General features: G+C 44.8%; 1 protein-coding gene across 1 annotated transcript in view; it reads right to left on the reverse strand.

Moving 5' to 3' along the window:
* Positions 1 to 1,599: 1,599 nt before the first annotated feature.
* ZBTB17 (zinc finger and BTB domain containing 17) overlaps positions 1,600 to 11,543 on the reverse strand; it is a gene marked incomplete at its 5' end in the record, with an annotated part of 12,428 nt that continues 2,484 nt past the window's right edge. Inside the window, 7 exons of the mRNA XM_075190860.1 lie at positions 1,600 to 2,035; positions 3,836 to 3,925; positions 8,625 to 8,852; positions 8,931 to 9,061; positions 9,150 to 9,270; positions 9,870 to 9,986; positions 10,074 to 10,161. Coding sequence (XP_075046961.1) covers positions 1,773 to 2,035; positions 3,836 to 3,925; positions 8,625 to 8,852; positions 8,931 to 9,061; positions 9,150 to 9,270; positions 9,870 to 9,986; positions 10,074 to 10,161 — 1,038 coding nt within the window. The remainder of the gene's footprint in view (positions 2,036 to 3,835; positions 3,926 to 8,624; positions 8,853 to 8,930; positions 9,062 to 9,149; positions 9,271 to 9,869; positions 9,987 to 10,073; positions 10,162 to 11,543) is intronic.

The following is an 11,543-nucleotide window of genomic DNA, read 5'->3' on the forward strand; positions in this document are numbered from 1 at the left end:
CAAAGCATATACAATTGAATATTGTTACGAGTAGACCAAGGAAGATGACCGGTTTGAGAGTAAATAGTGCCTTCTCTGAGGAAAGTGTGCCAAGGAAGAGGGGAGAGTCCTTCCCCTCACCAGCATGGGAACAGGAAGGTCGTATTTTCATGTCCCTGCTGCTGTATTGGCACCACTGCAGTGAGTGCAGCCACAGCTGTACTCTCCAATCCAACGAGATCTGCTGTCCCCATGGCCGCGGCGTTCTCTGCACTGCAAAACTGCTAGCTGCTAAAAGGGACCAGACCGTAGCTTTACTGCCGCTCTGTGTGCTGCAGATGAGGCTGTCTGCACCAGTCGCTGTCATTGGCAAACTCCGCCACGCTGAGAGCAGGAGCCTTGTCGGGAGAAGCTTGCAGGCTGTGGCAAGATCAGGGTTGCTATGGATGCTTCCCCCCCTGGCCAGAGCTGCAGGTAGCGGGCAGAGCGTTGGTACTGGAGTGCTGGGTCCCAACCTCAGAACGGATTAGGTTTGGGTCTAATCTGCATTTACAGCAGGTAAGTAGGCATCAAAACAGGTACTTGAAGCAATATGATCTTTTATTAGCTCAAGTGTTCTAATAAGGACAGATACAGCCACTAGCTGAAGATACTAGTGACCTCTAGAAAGGTACAGATGGTATAATTTCAGTGCACAACAGCTTGCTTTTTATACAGTTTTTGACAGATGTCAGCTGGGGGTAACGCTGCCTCTTGATCTTAGATGGCTCCAAGTTTGAAATATTTCATTCAGAGATTAACATCAGGATGTTATTTAAATGTAGATTTTAAATGCAATTTACACCTATCTGTGATATCCTATTCTACAGACAGGTTCTAACACATTGGTCAACAGGCCACTCAGGAACAACAGTAGTGCATTTAGACTAAAAGGACATGTTGGTTACACACATGAATAGACTTAATTAGCCTTAATGAGGACTTACACAACACATGCTTATTGCATCAGAAATCAACACCTCAGAAATGAATGCATTTCCTCTACAAAGTGCCACATGATATAGTAAAATCAGTAAATTGCAATGATATAAATAAGCGCCCTGCGCTATTTCCTTTACATAAATTTATACCGTAAGTTATTTCTAAGTGATCCAGCCACAGTATCCACTCGTGCAGAAGCGTCTTCAAGCCAAACAAAGGTAAATAATAGGTAAGTTCAGGGCAAGAGCCCTAAAAACATGCCCAACTCCAAAGATCACTTAACATAAATTGAGGATAGTTCCCTATCGTAGGTGTGGAGCTGTCCTCCCCCCCCCCCCCCCCCCCCCCCACTTTCAGTTTGAAGTGCCCCTGACTCTAGTACCACCTATTATATACCCCATTGTCACAGTGTCCCCCCCAATAGGATACCAGAGAAAAACAAATTTTTATATATATATATATATATTTGCAGCTCTCCCCAACTTCATGGAGTCGGTCTTGGTGCGGAATTACGGTTAAGCAATTGCAGATGAGCAACTGTCCTAGAACCTATTCTTTTGCCAAACAAACTTCGGATGACACTTAATAATCAGTTACTCTCAATACAACGAGAACATTCCCATCTTTCTCACACACAGGTTAAAAAATAATATTTATTTAACACATAAGGGCGCTGGTACAGGCCATAACTTATCACAAATACATGTTTACATAAGATCTCTGCAGACTTAGCTGGAGCGTTTGATATGAATTGAAGAAAGAACATTTCCCCAATCCTGTGCCTGCCCCCCACAGTCCAATCCCAGGGTCGGTCACTCCGCAGGACTCTGGCATTCCATGGGCTGTGGCTGTACGTCTGTACCATCCCGCTGTCGAAAAAGAAGCTCACCGGATTGGATGACCTGCTCCGTGTGCCACGTGGTCTGTGCATTATACTGCTGATAAATGTCAGTGTCTGATTGGAACATGACCAAGGCCTGAGCCGTGTGCATCCGAACGTGTTCAGCCAGGCTGCTGGCATCCAGGAACTTATCTCCACAGGAGTCGCAAGCGTATAAGATCTGCGTGTTTGGGTCTGTCGGAGAAATTGTAAAATACTTAACACACATGAACACGGCTACTTCACAAATTAGACAAGTTCTCTGCTGTCTCTCAGTTACTTACACCATATTGGTGTCATAACTAAAAACAAACAACCCTATAACAAGAGGGATTAATGTCCTCCCACAGATACACATACTAGTGACTGGGTAGGCTGCACTCTCAGTGATGTCACTGGTTCTTAGTGACTGGATAGGCTGCACTCTCAGTGATGTCACTGGTTCCTAGTGACTGGATAGGCTGCACTCTCAGTGATGTCACTGGCTCCTAGTGACTGGATAGGCTGCACTCTCAGTGATGCCACTGGCTACTAGTGACTGGGTAGGCTGCACTCTCAGTGATGTCACTGGTTCCTAGTGACTGGATAGGCTGCACTCTCAGTGATGTCACTGGTTCCTAGTGACTGGATAGGCTGCACTCTCAGTGATGTCACTGGCTCCTAGTGACTGGATAGGCTGCACTCTCAGTGATGTCACTGGTTCCTAGTGACTGGATAGGCTGCACTCGGTGATGTCACTGGCTCCTAGTGACTGGATAGGCTGCGCTGTCAGTGATGTCACTGGTTCCTAGTGACTGAATAGGCTGCACTCTCAGTGATGTCACTGGCTCCTAGTGACTGGATAGGCTGCACTCTCAGTGATGTCACTGGCTCCTAGTGACTGGATAGGCTGCACTCAGTGATGTCACTGGCTCCTAGTGACTGGATAGGGTGTATCGTCATGTATATTGTCTGTCTGCACAGAACGGAGGTAAAGGGCAGCCGTAGAGAGTGTATTATCTATTTAATATGTGTAGTTCAGCTAATGACCTTATAGATGGTGCTACGTGTTACTGTGGTTTACGGACAGGTAACGTGTGGCTGACAGATAATAATGTACATGGTACATCTTGGAAACGTTTAGAACTGCTGCATAACAAAGTGTTTACAGTTACACCACCGCACAACACACGCCTACAGAAAGGATCTCACAGAAACACATCAGAGAACTGATCAGCTGTAACGATTACTAGTTTGTGTGTAACGCACTAGGATGACAGAGCTGGAAGCTCTCAGACATCGTCCCTTTCTACTACCGCCTACCTGATACAAACGGACAGCGGAGTTGTCACTACCCCTCCCAGATAATCTTACAATGCATGTGGAGGGAGGGACAGTGACCCTCTGAGCCTGACTAATATAGGAGCAGAGTACTGGGCCGCTGCAGCCGTCAGAGTATCGCCACCCGCAGGTAAGTAAAACCGTATATCATCATATCCTAATGGAAAATACTCAAAACTACTGTTTTAAGTTTAGGGTGAAGTGATCCACAGCCCATAGGTTCTGCCTTCCTTGGGAAAGCAGATAAGTAGATGTGTATGGTGGAGATGTCCAGAGACTATATAAGCTTTAGGCTATGTACACATTAGTATTAAAATCATGCGTTCTTAAAACAACTTAAATGTATGTGAGGTGAGAACGGACATTTCTGCCCACTTTGGTGTGTCCGTCTGACATGCAACAACTTAACCAAAAACATTCATCTAAACGAGAACATATTGTAAATGCCATGTCTGGCTTCAAGAACTTCCTCAGATTTTATGCAGATTGAACACACGTGTGAACACATATATAGACACAATGCGATTTATATGTGCTTTTCCTTGCATTTTTATATGCGTTAAAAAAAAGTGTATTTCAAACACCAGTGTATACGTGGCCTTAAACCGGACAGACGTAGTGTTATATTGGGGGGGACACTAACAGGTTCATATAACTGAAGTGGCTGATAATTACCCGCTTCCTGCACCTGTTTGACGGCCTTGGTGATCTCAGCTTTAAGTGCCTCTGTCTCATCCGCTGCGACTGAGGCCGAGATTGGAACCACTGGAAAAAGAAGGGTGAAATATTAGGGTGGTCGCTCTCGTCACAACAATGTTACACCACGTTCGTTAACCACACGCAGCCTCTCCTTCAATGGTTTCCTGGCTCCACTCAAAAAACAACTTTAGTTTTGGCTGCTCACTGGGTTAAGCTAAACTACAAAGCATTAGGGTAAGGGGGTGCTGGACGCAGAGAAGCCATGGCAGTATAGAGGTGAACAAGGTGGGACAGGCTGGATGAGGGACACTTCGCCCTAGACAAGTAACACCCTGTAGATTACATGAATATAGCAAGTTCCATCTAAAATGAAACGTTCAGTTCCGGGCAGAGTGCTTCTTTAAGCCAGGACGTCACCCTTATTGTGGTTAAAGTGGGCCTAGGAGCGGAACTACCAATATAACAGCCCATGCGACTGCTATAGGGATCGGCAGCGAGTATGGAGAGCGGGAAGAATGACTATAGATCATTGATCCTGATTAGGCCCCTGCTGCTCTGTCCATGCACACTGCACCGGTGACTTGTTCCCTGGTCTCCCACAACCATCGGGGCACAGTAGACTGGTTATATCGGAGCTCACTCGGCAAACTGCCACATGCAGAGAATAAACCTTCACATAGTTACAAAGCTACTAAGGTTGAAAAATGACAAATTGAATTTAACCTTTTCTAAATTCTAGCTGAGCCAATCCCCAGGAGGAAAAAAACAACGACCAACGAAGAAGCTTCCAGTAACTGTACAGAATGATAAAAAGGTGATTTTTGTACTTATTAGTAAATGCTTTTCTCTGAGGCTGGGTGGGGGGCACAGAGGGTGGGGGTAATGTTTTACTCTTAGAAGGTACAGTACTTAAAAGAAAAGAGTGGACTCCTCCACCTCCCAATACCTACCCCTGCTCTCCCCTCAGTTTATAACTATCCCAGCAAGGAGGCAAAAAAGGAGTAGAGTAAAACAGATGCATCCCCCCCCCCCCTCCCCCAGCCTCAGTATAAAGGATTATTTTTTTCCTAATGCAGAAACACAATACAGAAGTACTATATATGACATACTGGGGGGGGGGGCGACTTATCCATAAGGCGACAAATTCTTGGGGACAGAAGGGGGCCCTAATCCCCGTCAACTGAATTCAAGTCCCAGTCCCTGCCCAAAAGTGCCAGATCCCCGGACAGGACCAGAGGAGATGCCAGAGACCAGCCAGCCCTGTGCCACACAGAGGGCAGTTAAGGTCCTGTCTCCTTCCCCATTTCAAGAGTCGCACAGGAGTATAGTAAACTCGGATAAATGGATCTGGCAAAACCAGAAGCATGAAATAGCAACTCGGGCACTACCAAGAATGGTGCTCTACCAAGCATGGTGCTCCACCAAGCATGGTGCTCCACCAAGCATGGTGCTCCAATCCTCATCAAGGGGACCCTAGTCATCTACTCATCCAAAAAAAGAATTTAACGATAAGTACAAGCACACTTACTCCCAACTGAATCATCTCCAACAAAATAGGAAATTGTGCAGAGAATAAGAGAACGACTAGAATAATAACAGATATTTTCTTAAAACACAACAATAAAGCGATGTTTGTACTTTCTGCAAAATCCCCTTCTGTTGTGGTACATTGGAAGTCACAGGCTCTGTCTCCTGAAGGTTGGACGTTAAACTAGAAGTTGTTGATGACATATTCCCCAAGAATGACACAACACACAGTATACACAGTATAAAAAACAAATAAAGTAAAACAGGTGGCAATGCCCGGTGTCCACCAATAAACTGCTAGAGAAGAGGATTCAATGAGAAGTACAAAAGTCACGGTTTCTCATGTGTTGCGTTGTGTGACAGAGTAAGGGACGGGTGGGAGCCAGAAGCGAGATGCCAATCAGAAGCCACTAAGGCGCTGCAGCCTGCTACATATGGCACAAAAAAATGGCCTCATGGCTTGAAATGTGTAAAGCTTAGGGAAGGTGGAAGACCCAAGTCATTGCGATGCACAGCTGTCCCACAGAAGCCGGATTCCAGAAGGCACAGGATATACTGGCACCTCTGGTGAAGTGAAACATGAAGTTAAAGGGAGATACTTCCTCCATAATAGAATATGCCCTGAGTATCAAATAATGTACTTCAAAGTTCTGAGAGAAGGAGGATTATTATGCCATCTCCAAGGGTTTAACAGAGAGGGGCAAGAGAGAAGGACTGGGACCTGGTTATGGTAGAATGGGGAATCCACCTAGGTAAGAAAGTCAGGGACTGGTTGAAGTACCACCAAGTCTTAGGGGAAAAAAAGAAACGGTGCCTTGGAGGAAGGAGCCACCAGCTCAGGTATCCTCTTTTCTGATGTTAAAGCAATGCAGAAAGCCATCTTCTACATCAGCATCTCAAGAGGGTTGTCGGTTTGGACGGGCGGTCCTGCAACACTCCCAGCACCCAGTTCCGATCCCAGGGCTGTGCTGGAGTGTGTTTTACTTAGGAGCCACATGGGCCACCCACCCCATGAAAAAACCCATGATCCTGAGGAAGGGGATCGAGAGAATGCTGGACGCAAGCGACAACATCTGAAACTACAGGAACTAAGATTGGTGACCGCTGCCATCGCTTTCCTGTTCTTCATGTCACTCTGCTGATTAATTTGAAACACCTTGGTGACATACTGAAATTGGACTCTCACCAGGTGACCATTCATTAGAGAAGGGAGTCAAACATCACACTCGGTTGTAGGACGTTTACGGGAAAGTGTGCTTCGTCCAGTGACCAACAGCTCTGAACAGTAAGAGAAATGAGGACATCAGCCAAATCTGAAAGATTTGCATCTGTGGACACCAGACACCACTGAACGGCTAACACAAGGCCAGGTCACAGTTTGGTCTGGAGCATTGATTAGAAGATCGTCCAAGCTAGGGATCACAGGAATCCCTTATAGCTTGACTAAGACTATGACTGTCACCGTTATTTTGGTCAAAATTCTCAGTGCTGTGGATCGCTGACAGGAAGGGGACTGACTACTATGTACCCGAAGGTGCTCACAAGCGCACTTAGGACTACCATGAAATTCAAGTAGTACCCCTTGACATGTTCCTCTGGTGGCGATGGGAGCACCAGCCACCGTGAAATAAGATCAGCTTTATAGTAGGAGACACTGTTCCAGACTTTGAAGGAAATTTGACTGAGGGGGGGGGAAAAAAAATCGATCTGGAAAAAAGCAAAATTCTGAACCCCTTAAAGATTATCTTGATTACCCAGGCATCATTAGTATTCTGCAACTATACTTCCCAAAACTCGTTGCTGCCTTCCCTGTGGCACGGCAGGAAGTAGAGGACATCATCCTGAGGCCAATCTATTGGCTCTAGTCTTTTTCCTTGAATTGCCACAAAAACTTGAGTTTTGCAAAAGATATGGTGCACCAGGAAACCTAAGTTTGGCGTTTAAGGACAGTTAGTTAGACTGTAGAGTTAGTGTCTTGTCAGGGGTATGGTCTGCAGAAGGAGGAGTCAAATTTTTTAGTATCCAACCTCCAGGAGGTCACCGTCCTGTGTCCTCCAATGCAACACAAATAAGTCATTGGGGTGAATTCAAATGACTGAGAGATTATTTTCTTTTTTAACACCGCATTAAGTCATTTAAACGCTGTTTTTTATCATTCTCGAGCGGGTTAACTTTACCCACGATTCAATTCCATTTTTAACGCTCAGTTTGTTTTCATGAAACGGTCCTCTCACGCTCCAGTGGAGGTCTGTTGAAAGTATAGGGTGGGTGAGAGCCTGCCACGTTAAAAGCTATTCAATTGTTTTTTAAACAGGGTAATTTGCTGTTTTATCTCGCACCTCTTTGGAGTGTGCTAAAAACAAAAAAAACTAAGAAAACTATTTGAAATCATGCAATAATGAAAAAAATAAAATAAACTATGTTTATCAGTAATGCATAACATGATAAAGTTGATTTTCTTGTGAAAAAATAATGAAAAAAATTAAATAAAAATCACTAAATAAATATATTCATGTATGTTTTTATTACAAATAAACATGTACTAATGTGTTTTGACATGGTATAGATGATTCTATAGTAAAAAAAAATAGTGAAATAAAAAAATATGCAAAAGAAAGTAGTGTAATGTAGATATTATCAAATAGAATGGTTGTGTAATGCAATCTAAGGTTTGAAAATGTAGCCAGTCCTTTGTGTTATACATGATCGCGTTAAACACTCCGCTTCACTCCCCTAAAAACTCTCAAACAACAATGATTAATGCGCGGGGGCAGCGTTCCCTCTTTTCCAATTGAATTTCACAAGTTTTAACACTGCGTTAACTAAAAACGGTCGCAAACCCGCGTGTGATTATTTTTTTGTTAATGCTGCGGGAAAAAAAAAAAAAAACAACTTGCGGTCAATTGAATACCCCCCATTGACTGTAAGGACTAAAAAAAAACAAAAAACGATGTTTATTAGACCACAGAATGTTTTCAGATACCTCCAAATGTACAAATATATCCTATATATATTCCTAATTTACTTAAATATTTATGATGTGCAATAAAAGAGGAGGAGCCAGGTCTAGCTTATTTTTACAAAGGATATTGGAATTTCTGAAGCAAAGGTGCTTAATTTATCATCAACGAATGTTAATGCACTTTAAGCTCTTTTTTTACGCTTTGACGTTAGTGATATGAGACTTAATATGTTCTCTTGCAGTACATACATGAACGTGTCCCGCTTCCACTCTTACCAGTCAGCTCTGTAACACCCGTGTTGGCGATGTCCTCTGTAGCCAGTGTCACCATTTCATCTGGATTTACCGTCACAATATTCACCTCCTCCTCGTCCACCTCGCCCTCCTCTCTGTCCACCATTTTCATGCCAGCCTTGCCCTTGTGAACCGTTTTTACGTGAGAGCGCAGGTTGTCGACGCGGTTAAATCCTCGGCCGCACTTGTCGCATAGGTACGGCTTTTCCCCTGTTGAATCAGACATTACAGTGTTACTGTGCACAAGGATAAGTCTAGACATGACAGAAATGGAGGCAAGGTGCTCACCTGTGTGTATGATAATATGTTTAGTCAGATCGCCCACGTTGACGAAAGCCTTATTGCAAACATTGCACTTGTGTGGGCGGATGTTGTCGTGATGACGGATGTGATTGGCAAGTTGACTGGACTGGACAAACCTGAGTCATTAAACATTGGATTAGTAGAAGTGCCACAAAACACAGTCACTGCCCCGATAGGGTAGGTAGGTGGAGCCTCAAAACATACCTCTTTCCACAGCGTTCACATACATATGGCTTCTCCCCCGTGTGTTGGCGCACGTGAGCGATCAGCGAGCTTGCTTGAGTAAACGCTTTTCCACAGATCATGCATAAACAAGGCTTCTCCCCTGGAAGTGACAATGAAGAAGAGAAGACATAAGGGCAGGGAAGGCTGGATATCTACGTTGCTGTTGGAGTCTGTACCAGGTACAGGATCCTGTAAAACTGAAGCCACACCAACCGCATAGGACCTAGTCTTATAACAACACTTTGGCTACTGGTCGGCTGCATCAAGTGTGTAGGAGCCGCATGGTCCTGCTCTATTCCAGGTGAAGACCTGTCTGACCGGGATGGGAGGACCAAGGAAGCTCCAGGGGTACGTAGCATCTCCAAACCCTTCATCTCCCAGGGCCCAGAGATAAAGGTGGGTGGTGAGGAACTTCCTTGGTCGAGGGATGGAGGAAGTGAAGAACATGGCTCTACCAAGCTCCAGTGGACAGCTGAGATTGTCTCTCAAAATTTGTAAATATTAGTATAAGTTAAATAATAAGTAAGGGCAAGAGCCCTGTGCCCACCTAACGTACAAAGGAAGGAGGAGGTGGGTTATAGGGAGGAGGCAGCGTACCATTGCAATCCATCCCTGTCCCCCTAGAGGTGAAGGACGGATATGAGCAGTGTGTGAGCCGAGTGTTGAGGTGCAGGGTATAGACGTAGTATTAGTAGTTACCGGTGTGGGTTCGGACATGCCGCTGTAACGCTCCTGGGTCTGCAAATCTCCTCTTGCAGTGCACGCACACATAGGGCTTCTCTCCACTGTGAATGCGAAGATGTCTCTTCAAGTTCCCTAAAGGAAAACCACAGAATTGGGGGCTCAGGGTCAGATGTTTCGGAGTAAGGAGAAGATATTGGTAAACGAGACCGGTCTGCTCACCTGAGGTAGTGAACTGCTTCCCACACTCTCTGCATTTCAGGGGACCATCAGCTATGTGGATCTTCATATGAGCTTTCAGATTCCCCAGCTGACGCCAAAAGAAAAACAATGAGTTATACGCGGACAGGATCTCTGTCATGATACACATCACAGTACGTAAGTAGAGAAGTGTAACTCAGACTTGGGGGGTTCTTTACCTATTTTTTCCTACTGAATGATAGCTCCACATTATAAGTAGTATGGAAAATATCCTGACTGAACACAACAGAAAATGACTGTAATTGGCTATTTTTTTAAGAGACAAATAATGATGAAAACATTTTCCTGTGTAATAACATAGCATCGCCTCCTCTCACTGTCATAGATCACCCCGTGTAATAATAATGTAGCATCGCCTCCACTCACTATCATAGAACACCCCTGTGTAATAATAATGTAGCATCGCCTCCTCTCACTGTCATAGAACACCCCTGTGTAATAATAACGTAGCATCGCCTCCAGTCACTGTCATAGAACACCATGTGTAATAATAATGTAGCATCGCCTCCAGTCACTGTCATAGAACATCCCTGTGTAATAATAATGTAGCATCGCCTCCAGTCACTGTCATAGAACACCCTGTATAATAACGTAGCATCGCCTCCAGTCACTGTCATAGAACACCCTGTGTAATAATCTAGCAGCTCCTCCTCTCACCATCATAGAACACCATGTGTAATAATAATGTAGCATCGTCTCCAGTCACTGTCATAGAACACCCCTGTGTAATAATAATGTAGCATCGCCTCCAGTCACTGTCATAGAACACCCCTGTATAATAACGTAGCAGCTCCTCCTCTCACTGTCATAGAGCACCCCGTGTAATAATGTAGCATCGCCTCCACTCACTGTCATAGAACACCCCGTGTAATAATGTAGCATCGCCTCCACTCACTGTCATAGAACACCCCGTGTAATAACGTAGTAGCTCCTCCTCTCACTGTCATAGAACACCCCGTGTAATAACGTAGCAGCTCCTCCTCTCACTGTCATAGAACACCCGTTGTAATAATGTAGCATCGCCTCCAGTCACTGTCATAGAACACCCCGTGTAATAATGTAGCATCGCATACAGTCACTGTCATAGAACACCCCTGTGTAATAACGTAGCATCACCTCCAGTCACTGTCATAGAGCACCCCGTGTAATAATGTAGCATCGCCTCTAGTCACTGTCATAGAACACCCCTGTGTAATAATAATGTAGCATCGCCTCTAGTCACTGTCATAGAACACCCCTGTGCGATAATAATGTAGCATCGCCTCCAGTCACTGTCATAGAACACCCCTGTGTAATAACGTAGCGGCTCCTCCTCTCACTGTCATAGAACACCCCTGTGTAATAATGTAGCATCGCATACAGTCACTATCATAGAACACCCCTGTGTAATAATGTAGCATCGCCTCCAGTCACTGTCATAGAACACCCCTG

The sequence above is a fragment of the Mixophyes fleayi genome, chromosome 11, assembly GCF_038048845.1.
Source record: "Mixophyes fleayi isolate aMixFle1 chromosome 11, aMixFle1.hap1, whole genome shotgun sequence".
NCBI classification, from domain to species: domain Eukaryota; kingdom Metazoa; phylum Chordata; class Amphibia; order Anura; family Limnodynastidae; genus Mixophyes; species Mixophyes fleayi.